The following is a 19,282-nucleotide window of genomic DNA, read 5'->3' on the forward strand; positions in this document are numbered from 1 at the left end:
ATAAATAAAATGACATGGCTCGATCAGGCCGCCAAGGGCTAATACTGCAGTGGATGACCGCTACCTACGGATTATGGCTCGGATTAACCCTGACAGCAATGCCACCATGTTGAATAATGCTTTTCGTGCAGTTACAGGACGGCGTGTTACAACTCCAACTGTGCGCAGTAGCCTGTATGATGCGCAACTTTACTCCAGACGTCCATGGCGATGTCCATCTTTGCAATCACGACACCATGCAGCGTCGTACAGATGGGCCCATCAACATGACGAATGGACCGCTCGGGATTTGCATCACGTTCTCTTCACCGATGAGTGTCGCATATGCCTTCAACCGGACAATCGTCGTAGACGTGTTTGGAGGCAACCCGGTTAGGCTGAGCGCCTTAGACACACTGTCCAGTGAGTGCAGCTGGGTGGAGGTTCCCTGCTGTCTTGGGATGGCATTATGTGCGGCTGACGTACGCTGCTGGTGGTCATTAAAGGTGTCGTAACGGCTGTACGTGAATGCCATCTTCCAACCGACAGTGCAACCATATCGGCAGCATATTCGCGAGGCATTCGTCTTCATGGACGACAATTCGCACCCCCATCATGCAAATCTAGTGAATGACGTCCTTCAGGATAACGACTGAAATGTGATTTCGCAGGACAGAAAGGACCAGACTGTGGAAGGGGCCCAAATCAGTTGCTGCTAGTTGCACAAACATACCTACTTTATTTGCTAAAATCACTTAATCACACATGTGATTAAAAGAATTCAGAAACAATACGCTGAAGGCCAGAACACGAGTTATTAAATTTTCTTTAAGGAATGCACACGGCTGAAGGCCTTAGTTACAAAACTGAAGAACTGAGGGCTTAAGACCTGGATAACAAGGACTCCAGAAAGGAAATTTTAAAAATTTTAGACAAAGACCTTTCTAATTTTAATTTAAGTAGGCTGAAGGCCTTATCTTAAAATATTTCACATAAGGTTTGGCTGAAGGCCATATACTGATCATGGAACAACTCAAGGCTTAGGACCTGGGTAACAAAATTAAGATAGAGAGAAAATTTTCAAATTTTCATATTATGATTTTTTTTTCAGACGGCTGAAGGCCATATCTTAAAATACTTTACATAAAGTTCGGCTGAAGGCCACATACTGAATATTAAAACAAACTACATCAATACACGGCTGAAGGCCTCGCCACTAAAGAAAATCACAATCTCAAACAACAGAACAGTGGTGTTCAAAAGTGTTTCAAGGGTCAGCCTGGGGAGGAAACTCTAACGACAGGTTAGGTGAGACAGGCAGCCAAATGGAAAACACTAAAAATCAGGTGGCAGCACGACCAACCGACAATCCAATCAATTCCCTTCCACCCAACGAATGGCACGACAACCGAAAATATCAGCGGGAATGAAGATCGCAGCAGCACTACGTCTTGACAATTGGCTTCTAAACACAGTCAAGGCACAATAACCACTCAAAGAAGAAAACACTGAACAACATCAAAGCTGTCGAACTACGTGCCATGCCAGACAGCATCAACACGGTGAGGAAAACACACTGCAGGAAAAGTACGTTAACAAACAGGGCATATAACCGGAATGTTAACGGCCACAAGGCAGAAGATACCACTCGCGCACTTCACCAATAAGTTACAATCATTTCAATAGTTAAACACCATACAGGAAGATGGCTGCAATATTTTGCTGACTACAGCACACCATACGTTGCTGCTTGCGGGGAAGGCCCAGAAAGCAACAACTGACAATGAACAAAGAGATGTCACAGCAGTTGAGGTTACATAACAGGTTAACTAACTACTCAACACCAGTATCGAGGTTCGGTGGGCGACGAACATTGCAGCTCTGGCAGCTACCGCCTCACACCTCCGACCGCGCTTGCACGCCGCCAATGGCCCTGGCCTGACCACATGCCGCAGAGACTTCCTCGCTGCTCTGCCGCAACCAACCGACTCCTACTCCAGTACGCAGACAGCATTCATAAATCCTCAGTGGAAATCACAGAAGCTAAAGACAGTTCCACGTAAACACTTGCACCAAGAACTCCGACAATCCTAAAACGAGTCACTGTGGAACAACAAGGAGAAATCACAAGTCGACACACAGAGTTTCCATAAGCGGTCGGCGACCAGATACACGTCGCCCGATGAGACGACCGACCGAACGACCAACCAAGGTCCTCCCTACTCAAATTATGTGTGTCGGCAAAGGTCGGGCGAGTCTTGGCTGTCCGGAGCCCACAGCAGCTGCAACCCGACTCAACTGGATGTCCGTTCGGAACTCGGAGACACGGTGACCCGGGCACACTGGCTTGGACCCAAACATGCAGAGGTAACTCTTGCCTGCACGAGGAAGAAACCGACACTCCTCCGGCGATACGACCAACTCACGAGGCCCAGAAATGGTCAATTGAAGGGGTCGCTGGAAGAAAATGCTAGCCATCAATCAAGGATTAAACTGAACTTTATCTGTTGTTTCCTAACACACAGCGTTCTGGGAGATAGTAGTTTCATGTGTACCATCATAATGCACTGCCTACTCTGTTTATGTCCTTGTCTTTAAAATTAACGAAACATGTGACATACAATAATTCAGAACATGATGTTAACTAGCACTTTCTTCCGCCATCTGCTTCAGTGTCGTATGCTATTTTACACCTGACGTGCCTTAGAAGAAAAAGAAACTGCTGTCATTTCTTACAGCTCGACAGCTTTTAGTGCATGGAAATTTTCAGCATCCAGAACTGTGTTAAGCGCAAAAAACTTTCATGATACTATATCTGACACAGCTGAAAACAGTAAATGCTTCCCATTTTTTCTCGAGATTGTAAGTAGGCTGTTTAGGTTTTTTTATTGGTAACGCCACCTCTGTATGAAAATCACTGGCTGTGCTGTGTGCAGTCTGTGGCTGCTTTGCATTGTTGTAAAACTCGCCATTGTAGTGTTAGGCAGCTGGCTGTGAACAGCGCGTAGCGTTGCGCAGTTGGAGGTGAGCCGCCAGCAGTGGTGGATGTGGGGAGAGAGATGGCGGAGGTTTGTAATTTGTCATGAACTGCTATATTTATATATGATGATATCAAGGTAAATACATTGTTCGTTCTCTATTAATATCTTTCATTTGCTAACTATCCCTATCAGTAGTTAGTGCCTTCCATAGTTTGAATCTTTTATTTAGCTGGCAGTAGTGGCGCTCGCTGTATTGCAGTAGCTTGAGCAGCGAAGATTTTTGTGTGGAAACCAAGAATCGTACTTTAAGAGTTATGAAATGTGTGTAAATGCGTGAATGTATCACAACGCCGGCGAAATTTTTTTGGACAACGTTATATTCATAGGATTTTCTTTCTACAGATTTGCAACGCTAATTCTTGACCTGTGAAATATTTTTATGTGAGACTGTCACTGTAGCGGAAACTGGTGTCGTAAATATTTCCGTAAGAAAGTTAAGTGACCACCTGCAGGTAATGCGTCGTGGGCACGCAGCTGTGTCAAACACCTGGAGAACAAGCCATTAGGGTGTGCCTTTCCGGAAGCACAGGTAGAAAAAAAAAAAGAAAAAAGGCAGGCCTTTATCCTCGCCATTGGCATTCCTTTAGAGAAAATATTGCAAATGCGACACCCTCATTACTTCCATTAACCTTGCTATTGACATTCCTTTGTAGAAAGCATCGCAAATATTACACGCTCATTACCTGAAAACATATGATTACTCGTACTTTGTGCTAATTACTGCAATGCTTATGAATTGATGGGAAATATTCGTACATCTGCACACCTGATTATGACAAGTGTCTTTCTATGAGAGTTGAGAGCTACTGACTTACGAAATGCCACATGACTATTGAATGATATTTTTATGCTTTGCTTTTCGTAGTTGCTTATTTCACTTGATATCTGGTTTCCAGCTGTGTTGCAGCATTGCTTTTATAAAATAAAATGCATTTGCTAATGTGAACACTTTCTGTCAACAGATCTATTAAATAATTATTTTATGATCCACATTCTTTAAAAAAGGAGCACTTGGAAAGGAAAGAACAATAAGAAGGAACTAGTAACAGTAACACATAATTTTCTTTTCAAGTACATGGCAATATTTCTTTTTACAATCAGTTGTTGTGGTGCACCACTTTAATTACATAGATATTAAGATGTGAATATACATTTCCCTTATCTGCATTGTTGTTTTTACTGTAATATTTTTTCTGCTTGAGCTTTGTCATGTATAGATATAAGTTTTATATTTTTTATATTTGCTGCTGCTGTTTGCCAGGCATAGTGCTACTGAATTTTAAATTGTGTTACTCTGTTAAGCTAATTTTACTACTGACTTATTTTTCTTGCTACTGTACATTGGCTCATGTTAGTTGTAATGTTGCATTGCTTGGTAATTTATATTTACTGTAGCTTGCTTTACAATTTTCCATTTTTTTTGCATTGCTGTTTGTGTTAATTTGTTATGTGCTGCTGCATTGCCTCGTCCCTTAGTTTAGTATCTGAGCTCAGTAGATTTAAGTTAGCGTAAGAGGAGACTATATAAGATACTAACTATTATAAATTTATAAGAAATGCATTGAGAAGCTATCAGAAAATGGTCTGGCAAAATAAAAAGGATACTGTACAGTGGAGAAAAACTATTATTGACAGAGGATGTGAACAGAATACAGAAAGCAGAGAGAAAAACTATTTTTGACAGAGGATGTGAACGAAATACAGAGGGCAGGCTTAGATAGGACTTTTGGGAATAATGATGAATGAAGGGAGATCTCCAAGAAGCAAAGAAAGTTTTGTTTGCAAAATACTGCAATGAAACAAACCCTGTCCTTTCCTTTTGTGTTATCCCACTATGTGTTTGGGTACCCTTGTGTATATATGTTCTTCCTGTCTTTATATGTTTACCTCATCAGACTTTTGTTGTAGAATTTTTCTCATACTCAGCTACATGAACTATGATGAGGAATACTGTTATCCTCAAATATAATTTGCGTTAATAATATGTTATTTACTTTGTAAAGATGTTAGACATTATTAATTCTGTTTTGTTTTAATGCTCATGTGTAAAGTTGATGTTTCAAAAGTTATTCTGATCTTTTATGTATTTACTCATGTCATAATTCCTGTAACACTGATGTATACGTTATTTCGATTCTTTTGTAAAGCCCATATTACTACATATGTTATCTGTACTATTATGTTCTTTAATGATGTTTTTGTACCTTTGTAATTGTATTCTTATGTTATTAAGTTGTAATCGTCACCAGTTCATGATATTATTAACTTGTTAGTTACATTTCACTGCACACGTTTCTGTTGGTCATGGTATATGGACAATATGTGAGAAGCAGGGACTGATAGTGTTTGCACGTGTGTTAATGATTCAGCAAGGGACTGGATAACAGCATTGCTGGTTCTAAGGACAATTTCAAAAACTTTGTGAGTGCACAAGTGGTGGTTTATGGACTTGCTATATTATCCGCAAGACTCTTCAACGGTGATTGTGCACCTGCACAGTCACAACAGATGGCTGCTGGCTATCTCTCCAAGGACTACAGTGGGTCTGCATCTTTGATGACCCACCAGTACCATTATCTCCACAAGGACTACAGTGGGTCTGCATCTTTGATGACCCACCAATACCATTATCTCTACAAGGACTACAGTGGGTCTGCACCTCTGGTGGCCCACCAATACCATACTCTCTACCAGGACTACAGTGGGTCTGCTCTGTGATGACCTACCTCTTCAAAATTTCGACTGACTCTGCTGTGGGTTTGCTCTGTTGTGGCCCATTACCTGTCTGCATGTCGAGAGTCAGCACTGTCTTTCCATTGGAAGGACAACACTACTTCTTCAAGACTGCATGGAAATCCACTACTTCCGTGTGCATTTTCTTTTACTGCTCAGACTTTGAGAAAAACACTGCTATTCTCCTGTTATGTACGATTAGGACTGTCTTTATGGACTGTGAGACAATTTTAGCTTTTGACCAACATTGTATCAATAAGTGTGTGCATTTGATTTCTTTGTTATTGTAATTATGAAAAAAATTTTTCAAATCTGTATTGGCCACTGCCCAATCCAATTTGTAAAATTTTTTGTCGGAAGCATGGGGGCTATGTAAGTAGGCTGTTTAGGTTTTTTTATTGGTAACGCCACCTCTGTATGAAAATCACTGGCTGTGCTGTGTGCAGTCTGTGGCTGCTTTGCATTGTTGTAATACTCGCCATTGTAGTGTTAGGCAGCTGGCTGTGAACAGCGCGTAGTGTTGCGCAGTTGGAGGTGAGCCGCCAGCAGTGGTGGATGTGGGGAGAGAGATGGCGGAGGTTTGTAATTTGTCATGAACTGCTATATTTATATATGATGATATCAAGGTAAATACATTGTTCGTTCTCTATTAATATCTTTCATTTGCTAACTATCCCTATCAGTAGTTAGTGCCTTCCATAGTTTGAATCTTTTATTTAGCTGGCAGTAGTGGCGCTCGCTGTATTGCAGTAGCTTGAGCAGCGAAGATTTTTGTGAGGTAAGTGATTTGTGAAAGGTATAGTTTAATGTTAGTCAGGGCCATTCTTTTGTAGGGAATTTTCAAAGTCAGATTGCGTTGCGCTAACAAAATATTGTGTGTCAGTTTAAGCACAGTCTTGTATAAATTGTTGAAAGGGGACGTTTCAAGATAACAAATCTCCTCGCAGTAATTTCATTTGTAATCAAGCTCGACCGTCTTAACGTCTTTACTGTCTTATATATATCTGTTCCTAAAACGGTGTTAGCTCAACGATTTGCCGAAAGGCGGGGTTGACGCTAAGTGCCTCGCCTGAATTGCGTGACGTCATAGTTGAGTTGTGAACGCTTGTCCTTTAGGTGGCGACGACGTGTGACATCAGAAGTGGACGACCTGTACTTGGTTGTATGGGCACAACCGTACCGCCTAAATACTGGACGGCAATTGGCATCTTACCTTGCAGCATCGCCTGAACGTGTTATATCGTGGCATACGGTAGAGTGCCCTGGTGTATGTGTTCCTCTAACGTGTCTTCAGAAAAGGTGTGGGGCGGCGGGTGGAATTTATTACTGTTGTATATATAAATGTTTGGTTTGTAGAATGTAAAACCAGTTCCTATTATTTAGAATGTTATTTATGCTGTCTTTCGCCGTTCTCAACACTGGCTCTCTAACTACAATATTGGCAACCAGAAAGTGATTAGCAAAACGTGAAGCCTGTAATTAGAATTCCTAGTGCCCACTTCATCTGAGAATACACTTACAGTTACAGCTTATAGCTCTGAGGAATTAGGAGATTGTCTGGGATTTCTAATCAAAAACAGTCGTGAAAAAACGTTCTGTATTCTGAAAGTCACAGATGAAAACAAAAGAATCCACACAATCTAACTAACAGAGCAGTTCAGAGTCCAATGCGCTAATGCCACTATAACTGTCCAAATTAAATATTTAAATGAATGCTCGCCATAATTTGATGATAATGTTTCATCAAACGCCACGCTAAATAATGGTAGAATGTCTGTCCCGCAGCGGCACGTGAAAATACACTCCTGGAAATTGAAATAAGAACACCGTGAATTCATTGTCCCAGGAAGGGCAAACTTTATTGACACATTCCTGGGGTCAGATACATCACATGATCACACTGACAGAACCACAGGCACATAAACACAGGCAACAGAGCATGCACAATGTCGGCACTAGTACAGTGTATATCCACCTTTCGCAGCAATGCAGGCTGCTATTCTCCCATGGAGACGATCGTAGAGATGCTGGATGTAGTCCTGTGGAACGGCTTGCCATGCCATTTCCACCTGGCGCCTCAGTTGGACCAGCGTTCGTGCTCGACGTGCAGACCACGTGAGACGACGCTTCATCCAGTCCCAAACATGCTCAATGGGGGACAGATCCGGAGATCTTGCTGGCCAGGGTAGTTGACTTACACCTTCTAGAGCACGTTGGGTGGCACGGGATACATGCGGACGTGCATTGTCCTGTTGGAACAGCAAGTTCCCTTGCCGGTATAGGAATGGTAGAACGATGGGTTCGATGACGGTTTGGATGTACCGTGCACTATTCAGTGTCCCCTCGACGATCACCAGTGGTGTACGGCCAGTGTAGGAGATCGCTCCCCACACCATGATGCCGGGTGTTGGCCCTGTGTGCCTCGGTCGTATGCAGTCCTGATTGTGGCGCTCACCTGCACGGCGCCAAACACGCATACGACCATCATTGGCACCAAAGCAGAAGCGACTCTCATCGCTGAAGACGACACGTCTCCATTCGTCCCTCCATTCACGCCTGTCGCGACACCACTGGAGGCGGGCTGCATGATGTTGGGGCGTGAGCGGAAGACGGCCTAACGGTGTGCGGGACCGTAGCCCAGCTTCATGGAGACGGTTGCGAATGGTCCTCGCCGATACCCCAGGAGCAACAGTGTCCCTAATTTGCTGGGAAGTGGCGGTGCGGTCCCCTACGGCACTGCGTAGGATCCTACGGTCTTGGCGTGCATCCGTGCGTCGCTGCGGTCCGGTCCCAGGTCGACGGGCACGTGCACCTTCCGCCGACCACTGGCGACAACATCGATGTACTGTGGAGACCTCACGCCCCACGTGTTGAGCAATTCGGCGGTACGTCCACCCGGCCTCCCGCATGCCCACTATACGCCCTCACTAAAAGTCCGTCAACTGCACATATGGTTCACGTCCACGCTGTCGCGGCATGCTACCAGTGTTAAAGACTGCGATGGAGCTCCGTATGCCACGGCAGACTGGCTGCCACTGACGGCGGCGGTGCACAAATGGTGCGCAGCTAGCGCCATTCGACGGCCAACACCGCAGTTCCTGGTGTGTCCGCTGTGCCGTGCGTGTGATCATTGCTTGTACAGCCCGCTCGCAGTGTCTGGAGCAAGTATGGTGGGTCTGACACACCGGTGTCAATGTGTTCTTTTTTCCATTTCCAGGAGTGTACGACATACACAAACTGAAAATAGATAATTAAAGTCAACCCAGAATTAACACTTCACTCGAAAATGATTTCATGGTTACGCGTATTCTGAGTAACTTAATACGGCACCCGAGGCTGTTTGTAGCAATGATACCGACGCGACGCGACTCCCGATACAGATGGTGTGCTATTCAGTGTCTGGAGAAAACTGGGGCCTTGCTTCCTCGCGCAGCGTTCTTATATATAAAGCCGCGGTGCGGACGGCTAAGGGAACGCCTGATCAAATCGGCTCTCCCGACTAGCCGCTGGACTAGTAATGCACCACTTTAGGTTACCGAATAAATCATAGCTTCTTTTGCTGATGGCCGATGAAGCTCTTAATTTAAATGTGCATTCAGCACACAGGTAAGTAATCATGATAAAAGTTTGACGTGGCTAAGTTAAATATTTTGGGCGAAAGAATTAATTTAATTACATTGCACGCAGTAGACGAGCTCTGAACTGGCCCTTTGGAGATACGCTATCGCTATAGTTTTATAGGTATTCAAATGAAACTTCTCACATCTTTATGATTATAGCGGATCTCCATTCCACTTAAATATAAACATCCTAGCCTTATTTATTAGCCTACTTAATCTATCTTGCTTCCTTAATTTTTAAGACAAAACCAGAAAATCATGAATTTCCACTAAAATTTTAATTTGTGAAATCCAAAGTACTGTTTTTATTAAATTATTATGAAAGAGGAATCTAAATATAAATTTTTAACTCTCTATCTCTTTTCTGTTGCGCCAATAATTTTTACAGAAAAATGTCCAAATTTCGAAAATGGTTAAAGTTATCGAACTGATATTCAACACATGTTGATTTAGTATTACTCCTGACATGCTGGAAATGTTTTAGGTTATTTGCTTGATTTTTAAAGTATTGCGCAACATTTATGACGTCAGAGCTAGTTACAGCGGGCTGGCTGGCACACAATGGAAAGACTGATGTGCATTTATTACGGCGTGAGTAGGCTGCTTCCCTACAAAGGGAACCTTTACGATGGAGCCGACAACATACCACCTGGGTGTTAGAACAGTGGATCAGTGTTTTTTTCACAGCTAACTCTCTATTTTGTCTGAAAAGTGATTCTCGACGGATTCGCGTCTGGAGGGAGCGTGGAACACGACTTCGGTGCCCAGACATTGAGGAAAGAGACCGATATCGAGAATGATCCCTAATGGTGTGGGCAGAGATCGAGAATGATCCCTAACCGTGTGGGCAGAGATTATGTTGACCTCTCGAACACGTCAGCATGAAATTGTGTGGGTAAATCGGCAAGGTTTATCTGCTGTCAGGTATCGTGGCGAGATCATGGGACCTCATGTGCGGCTGTTGCGAGTTGCTGTGGGCTCAGACATGACCCAGGGAACCACTACAACGTACACGTCTAAATAACGGTGTATTTGCACAAAACATGCAACAGTGTCCATACATTTTAATGTGAGGCGGACATGTTACACCGTCAACAAAATAAGGTGCTTTAGAAATCATATAAATTTTACAGTGTGGTAGTATACGTTGTAGTGATTCACCAACAAATTTGTGCAAACAAAGCTCACAAATGTGCCAAATAATTAATTAAATGCAATTTCATAAAACTGAACACAAATTTTAAACCCACTTTGCCAAAATGAGCAACGGCCGAAATTCGACATTGTCAGCAAACACATTCTTTGCCATGGAATTCGTTCATCTAGTTTAATTTTTCCGCCAGCGTGAATTGCATCACAAACTATTTCCTTAATCATTGGAACATTGGCACTGTTGGTATATAAACAACATTCTGGTAACTGAATCGCTCTTAACACTGACTTCATTCTGACAATTCTAAAATTACTTACAATATCTTCTTCTATGAGATGTGGCACACCAAGTTCAAATGCATCCATAGCATTATCTTGTCGACCACAGAAGACACCACGTGCAAGTTTTATACAAAGACTCCATTACTGAAAAGTGTAATTACTGTAGCAGATTCTTGGTTGAACAGTGTAGAGGTTCCATTAGAAGCGCACGACATTATGTGAAAACGAGAATTTGACGTCCCTTATATACTTCATATTTCACGTTGTTGCTAGGGCACATCCTTATCTGCCACTGCATAACACTCACATTTCAAAATTTCTGCACGTGCCAACCTTTTGCTGGCGTGGATGCTTGCCCAGATAATGTCCTAACCGGACTATTATCTCAGCGGGACAGTGACGCCGCCATGCTGACCTCAGTTGATCCCGGTCAACGACCTTGGGTGTCGAAACATGAAACATGGCACTGCGTGCAGTTTCGTTTCATGACACCCAAGGCACGCCATATTTATACGGTTTCCAGGCCCAACATAATCACTACCTGGTAACGTTAATCCTTTATTTTTCACTCTTTCAATTAATTTCGTTGTCCTGTATGCTACTCCAGCATCTGCTGTAGCTGTTACACCAGCAGCGCCAGCTATTTGTGCAGTTGATAACGGCGATAATGCTGGACCTCATAGAACATAGGCGGTTGAACTTTTCTTGGAAATGGAAGACACAGAACACTTGGCGTGGGCTGCTCGCTCTCCCTGTTTGAATCCCGTAGAGTATGCCTGGCATGCACTAGGCAGCACCACGTCAGCATCCACCTACAGGTCTCCACGTGTTGCGAGCAGCTGTGTGGGAAGATGTGTGTTCTTGCCTCAACATGAGATTGGTGTCATTATTCACAGCATGCCTCATTGTCGTCATGCCAGAGGTGCTCACACCCCATACTGAGTACATTCAACAGTTGTCAGAATGTGCGTGCAAATCCTTGAAGTTAGAAACAACTAAGAACATTTTTGTCTACCGTTATGAATGTTGCAGTTGTTTACGTTCTGTATCCTTTACATTGTTTCTACTTTACTATCATCTGTTTATTCTGCTTTGTGGCAAAATAAAAGCAACCTTGCAAATTTCCGGATGTTGGTTTAATTTTGGACACCAGTTTATTTCAGGGTGGCCTTTTTTAGCTGTCCTGTATAGTGTCCTCACTGCGTTACAAGCCTGCAACGCCGGCCGTTGTGGCCGAGCGGTTCAAGGCGCTTCCGTCTGGAACCGCGCGACTGCTACGGTCGCAGGTTCGAATCCTGCCTCTGGCATGGATGTGTGTGATGTGCTTAGGTTAGTCAGGTTTAAGTACCGTATTTACTCGAATCTAAGCCGCACTCGAATCTAAGCCGCACCTGATAAATGAGACTCGAAAGCAAGGGAAAAAAAATTTTCCCGAATCTAAGGTGCACCTGAAATTTCAGACTCGAAATTCAAGGGGAGAGAAAAGTTTTAGACCGCACTTCCAAATCGGAACAAAGTTGGTCCATTGTAACATGAGACACAATTTAGGTCGAATGGATGAAGATACACTTCCAAATCGGAACAAAGTTGGTCCATTGTAACATGAGACACAATTTAGGTCGAATGGATGAAGATACAGCTACAGTAGTTTGGTTCGAGTCGTAAGCTTAACATTTAAGCTTTATCAAGTAGCCATTGGTATGTGTCAGGCGCTCAGTCCGTATTTATACGGGTACCCTTCGTTTTTCACATGTTTTGTCTGGTTTGAATCGATTGCTTATTTTACTGTAATCTGATCAGTGGCGTTCTCTTTGTTATAGGTGTTTACGTCACTCTAAACTGAAAATGCATTATTGTACTGTGTCATGCATTGTTTGTCACATTCTGATAATGAGCGATTACGACCTGTCGCCGCTCGAGGCATGGCTTGCTTTTCTGCGCGCTACCGCCACTTACAATAAAAAGAAGAGAGGAATTGTCTCATAAGCGAAACAATGACAAGTGACTGTTATTTGTTGTTACTTACACTGCTGCTTTCTTTGATAATGATCAACAAGAACCAAATAATAGACTGCATATGATAGATGTTCTGAACGAGAGTTTAGCGAAAATTTTTCTCCGTTTGAAAATCCTTGCAGACTCTTCTTTATTATATAACATTCTGTACAGAAATTAGAGTCGTCTTAGATTTAAAAATCTAGTCGGTAGCCGTGCTTCATTTCTGACTGTATCACTATTCAGCATAAGAATAATACGAATATAAACATGGCATGATACGTATATTATTCCGCGCTTGCTGTTGTCTCACTCTAGTTTCGTAGTTTATTATGCAGACAGGATTTAAATGAGATAGCAGCAAACAAGAAAGAATACATGGCATAATGTTTACATTCGTCTACCTTTTCTTTTATTTACTGGCGCAGAGGTTTTGGCGCCAGTATTTATCTTTGAGTCTGCACAAGCATGCCTGTGTAGCGCTACATATATTCGACGGCAGAAGTTAGTTGTGGCGGCACCTACCAAAATTCTTCAGAACTTCCGTTTACTCTGCACTCGATTCTAAGCCGCAGGCGGTTATTTGGATTACAAAAAGCGGAAAAAAGTGCCGCTTAGATTCGAGTAAATACGGTAGTTCTAAGTTCTAAGGGACTGATGACCTGAGATGTTCGAGTCCCATAGTGGTCAGAGCCATTTGAACCATATTTGAGCCTGGTCATTGTTCAAATGGCTCTAAGCACCATGGGAATTAACATCTGAGGTCATCAGTCCCACAGAACGTAGAACTACTTAAACCTAACTAACCTAAGGACATCACACGCATTCATGCCCGAGGCAGGATTCGAACCTGCGACCATAGCGGTCGCGCAATTCCAGACTGAAGCGCCTAGAACCGCTAGGCCACGCCGCCCGGCGATCATGGTAATATTCGGCCCATCAGTGTACAAGTTCGAGAAAGGAACTATTAATCCATTTTCACATTCTACAGTTTGTCGAACAAGCTTGACTGCGCTCCGCGTGCTCCACGTAGAGAACCTGGTGTTGAAGGCGGCAGCAGAGACGTACCTCGTCCGTCCAGGCTGTCGCGGATGCTGGAGACGGCGTCGCGCACCTGCTGCTCCGAGGTGACGTCCAGCGGCAGGACGCGCAGCCTGGAGGAGCAATGCTGGACCAGCCGCTGGGCTCCGGGGCCCTCCGGGAAGAGGCAGCCCGCCACCACGGGCACACCCAGCGAGTCCAGCCGCCGCGCCAGGGCCTCTCCGAAGCCAGAGTCGCAGCCTGGAAAACGTGGCCACCGTCACTCATCTAAATCCAGCCTTCGTCTACTTACCCAGATGACGTTTTTGCTGAGCGTCCGTGCTGCAACAATTAAATAATGAGACTTTGCCTAGAAACGTAATTAATTGTGAACAAAGTTACTACAGGGAAGTCCACCTGTTGCATTTTATTTACCAGAGATTTACAATCTCTCTGCAGGGTGCGGGCTGGCAGTAGCATCTGTGGAGAGTACTTTCTGTACCACTGTCACTCCCTTCCCCCCTCCTTCCACCCCCCCCCCCCTCTTTCCTGCTTCAATCAGCTATAGTGTACGACAAAAATGATTACTGGTAATCTTCTGTGTGAGCTCGAGTCTCTCTAATTTTACGTTCTTAGCCTTTTCGGGAGTCATTTGTAGGACGAACCAATACAGTTTGGTTCTTTCATGAATGTACGCTTTAGAAATTTTAAGACGCAGTCCCCGCTGGCATTATGCGAAAACAATGCGCTACGTAATATTACGATTAGACACACAAGCGCCCTGCATTTGTGGTGTACGTCGAAAAATAGTTGAAGCGACTTAAGTGATTCACACTGGGGCGACAGCGACACGGACTTGGGGGACTGATGACCTCAGCTGTTTAGTCCCCCTTAAACATCCCAACAACCACCACCACCAGCGACACGGACAACGACTCTTGTCTACATCGTATCGCCGGCGCAACAGGTAATGCTGGTTGCTCCAAGCAACTACGTCATAGGGTACAAATTTCGAGTCATTAGAAATCCCTTGAAAAAAATTTTTTTACATCAACGAAGCAAAGCTACATTCTTCTCTTTAATCTCTGTTGATCCGTCATGGACCGGGGACATCAGTTGGTTAAGTAATTGTCAATACTGATAATATTCTCCAACAGTCGTGTAACTAAGATGTTATTTTATTTTATTTTCACGACAACCACCTTCGGCATTCCACTATGCCACCTTCATGCCCCATAAGCATCTCTCAAAATACACTACTGGCCATTAAAATTGCTACACCAAGAAGAAGTGCAGATGATAAACGGGTATTCATTGGACAAATATATTATACTACAACTGACATGTCATTACATTTTCATACAATTAGGGTGCAGAGATCCTGAGAAGTCAGTACCCAGAACAACCACCTCTGGACGTAATAAAAGCCTTGATACGCCTGGGCATTGAGTCAAACAGAGCTCGGATGGCGTCTACAGGTACAGCTGCCCATGCACCTTCAACACGATACCACAGTTCATCAAGAGTAGCGTCTTGTGACGAGCCAGTTGCTCGGCCACCATTGACAGACACTTTCAATTGGTGAGAGATCTGGAGAATGTGCTGGCCAGGGCAGCAGTAGAACATTATCTGTATCCAGAAAGGCCCTTACAGGACCTGCAACATACGGTGGTGCATTATCCCTCTGATATGTAGGGTTTCGCAAAGATCGAATGAAGGGTAGAGGCACGGGTCGTAACACATCTGAAATGTAACGGCCACTGTTCAAAGCCTCCATCAATGCGAACAAGAGGTGACCCAGACGTGTAACCAATGGCAACTCATACCATCACGCCAGCTGATACGCCAGCGTGGCGATGACGAATACACGCTTCCAATGTGCGTTCACCGCGATGTCGCCAAACACGATTGCGACTATCACGATGCTGTAAATACAACCTGGATGCATCCGGAAAAATTACGTTTTGCCATTCGTGCACCCAGGTTCGTCGTTGAGTGCACCATCGCAGGCGCTCCTGTCTGTGATGCAGCGTCAAGGGTAAGCAGGCACGGTCTCCGTGCTGATAGTCCATGATGTTGCAAACGTCGTCGAACTGTTCGTGCAGATGGTTGTTGTCTTGCAAACGTCCCCATCTGTTGACTCAGGGATCGAGACGTGGCTGCACGATCCGTTACAGCCATGCGGATGTCTGTCATCTCGACTGCTAGTGATACGAGGCCGTTGGGATCCAGCACGGCGTTCCGTATTACCCTCCTGAACCCACCGATTTCATATTTTGCTAACAGTCATTGGATCTCGACCAACGTGAGCAGCAATGTCGCGATGCGATAAACCGCAATCGCGATAGGCTACAATTCGACCTTTATCAAAGTCGGAAAAGTGATGGTACACATTTCTCCTCCTTACACGAGCCGTCACAACAACGTTTCACCAGGCAACGCCGGTCAACTGCTGTTTGTGTATGAGAAATCGGTTGGAAACTTTCTTCATGTCAGCACGTTGTAGCTGTCGCCACTGGCGCCAACCTTGTGTGAATGCAATGCTCTCAAAAGCTAATCATTTGCATATCACAGCATCTTCTTCCTGTCGATTAAATTTCGGGTCTGTAGCACGTCATCTTCGTGGTGTAGCAATTTTAATGGCCATTAGTGTAAACTCTAATGCCATAAAATGCTAAATATCCATCGGTTTCGTGAATTCAAGCAATCAAGTCTTCGAGTGGAGCACTTGTGAAACGGTTTGAATTCACGAAACCCTGGGATATATGGCACTGTATGGCATTATTGTTTATTTTGAGAGATGCATATGGGGCCTGAAGATGGCATAGTGGAATGCCGAAACTGGTTGTCGTCAAAATAAAATAAAACATTTTAGTTTCACGGCTCTTGAAGAGTTTCATTAATATTGACTATTCCTTCTCTTTAGTTCCTCATTAAAGCTTTCACTTTTTTCGTGAAAACTTAAACCCATGGTTTTTATATTTGCGTGCGTTCTCTTCTATGGAGTCTTTCTAAATTCGCTTCTAAGGAAACAATTCAGTAAAAAAAAAAAACTGATTTTTTTCACGACTTGTAGTCCCATACTACATCGTCATAATGGATTGTTTTTCACTTTGCCATTGCCCTTTATTATTACGATATTTCGCATATGAGTAAACCACCGGGCATATTTTGAAAGTTAGCAGTAAAGAATGCAGTCGGCTACCTGTTTAGAGTTTTAGGTCATACGTACGAAATATAGCTAACATATGGAATTCGTTCGTAACGGTGGCAGAAGATCCATATCTCTTTCCATTCTCGAGAAAATTTGTGAGGTATATTGGATGTTGTCCGCGACGACGTTGCCAGCCACACGCTATTAAGTGAGGCTCCTGCTATGCGGAGTGGGGAGATGTCTCGTGTTTCTCTTGTTGTATGCTGCAGATATAAGCCGAAGCTGGAAATGAAAAACGAACTGAAATGAAAAGACACCGGAAGTTATCAGCTGATGATATTTACTCTATTTTTTTTCAGTATATGCTCCCTGATTTCAGGAGACTTTCTAACAGGCATAATAGATATTCGAAAGCTAAATTTATGTTACTTCTGAATGTGCAGCTGGACGAAGCCGAGAAGGGCACGTCGGGATTTTCTTTGTCATCGTGGGCTTCTTCAACTTCTTCAAACCTGTTGCCAACCCATAAGCAGAGTTCATCACCCGCTGCTGACTCATTTCCTTTCAGATACTCCTCAAGTACTAGTTTGCGAAATTGAAAAGCTGTAGAAATGCTATCCAAGCTTCATTAATCTGTAATCATTGTTTACGTATGTATCACAGTGAATTAAGTAGCGTACTAGGTGGTCTTACAAAAAAATGCATGGTGGCATTTTTAACGTAATTCAGATATAGATCTGCTATAATTAAATTTTCCTTGAGACATCTGAGTCTCATCTTTATCTGCGATAATTATAGAAGCTGAAGAAATGAATTAAAATTTGTGCAATAGCCAGAGCTTGCGTCTGGGTCTCGCTGCTTACTAGGGAGGTGTGCTTGCCATTACATGACTGTGTCAGTATGGGTAACGCAGTTGCATGGACTACCCTAGTCCAGTGGCTTGCCTAACACAATCCTAACTGCCTAAGAAGGGGAAAATAAGCTGAAGACATGAAAAAAGTTTGCATTAGGGAGAGCACTCGACTAGGCTAGTCCCCGCAGTGGTGTAATGCCTAGCACACCTGCCGAGTGAGCAAGGAGAACCTTACTTCATTTCTTCAGCTTCTATCGCTACTGTAATTCAGATACTTCACTTACGCTGCTGTAATGCGTAGCTTGTCAGCAAGAAAAACAGCAAGTCGAAAGTTTATGTTTATCTGATACTAGGGGCTCCAAAAAGGTAGAAACTGTCTGGGCTGATTCAGTAGAATTTGCGAATTTGTGTTTGTGTTGACAGGACTCACGTGACACCACAGCTATCAGAATGAGATTTTCACTCTTCAGTGGAGTGTGCGCTGATATGAAACTTCCTGGCAGATTAAAACTGTGTGCCGGATCCAGACTCGAACTCGGGACCTTTGCCTTTTGCAGGCAAGGGCTCTACCATCTGAACTGCTCAAGCGCGACTCACGCCCCGTCCTCACAGCTTTACTTTGCCAGTATCTCGTCTCCTACCTTCCAAACTTTACAGAAACTCTCCTGCACTGGAGATTCAACCACAGCTATATTTATAGCGTTGTATGGGTGCACCTAGCATCTCCTTCCTTTTTTCCGTTTTTTGACCTTTAAATGATAAGCTACAATAACATCCTCTTCAGAAGAGCTCATGATTACAGCTGAGGCTGAAACAAAAATGTGATTTTTGCTATCTTGTTAGCGGTTCTAGGCTCTCAGTCCGGAACCGCGCGACTGCTACGGTCGCAGTTTCGAATCCTGCCTCGGGCATGGATGTGTGTGATGTCCTTAGGTTAGTTAGGTTTAAGTAGTTCTAAGTTCTAGGGGACTGATGACCACAGATGTTAAGTCCCATAGTGCTCAGAGCCATTTGAACCATTTTTTTGCTATCTTGTTGTTTGTCATATTGCAAGCTGCATTGTGTATTGTATCGCACATACCACCCCAGTGGGAACACTGATGTCGCACTGATAAGCATCGTGCTGTGCAACCTGCATTGCATCGTATATGATATTGCTTCAGTGAGAACTGCACCTAACAGTAAACAACACTGCAATGCACAACATGTCTCTTGTAGTGCGATCTACTGGAGTTAGCTGAGCATCTGCGCGACGCTTTCGTGCTCACTAAAGGAAACTGTGGCCGTCTTCTTTGCATCTTCTCTGTATCCTCTGTCAATCTTATCTGATACAGACTGACTCGCAATAACCTCTTGTAAAGCTACCACCTTGGTTGGCATACTTCACTTCCTGAGGATTTATCTACTATATCTGGCACCTGCCTACCTGCAATTAGTTGTATGTCGTTATTTC

General features: G+C 43.7%; 1 protein-coding gene across 1 annotated transcript in view; it reads right to left on the bottom strand.

Moving 5' to 3' along the window:
* The window catches only part of LOC126456439 (short-chain dehydrogenase/reductase family 9C member 7-like), a 117,085-nt gene that overhangs the window by 76,717 nt on the left and 21,086 nt on the right, over window positions 1–19,282 (bottom strand). Inside the window, exons 2-3 of the mRNA XM_050092192.1 lie at window positions 14,136–14,164; window positions 13,871–14,083 (exon numbers count right to left, since the gene is read on the bottom strand). Coding sequence (XP_049948149.1) covers window positions 13,871–14,083; window positions 14,136–14,164 — 242 coding nt within the window. The remainder of the gene's footprint in view (window positions 1–13,870; window positions 14,084–14,135; window positions 14,165–19,282) is intronic.

This window comes from Schistocerca serialis, chromosome 1 (assembly GCF_023864345.2).
Source record: "Schistocerca serialis cubense isolate TAMUIC-IGC-003099 chromosome 1, iqSchSeri2.2, whole genome shotgun sequence".
NCBI classification, from domain to species: Eukaryota; Metazoa; Arthropoda; class Insecta; order Orthoptera; family Acrididae; genus Schistocerca; species Schistocerca serialis.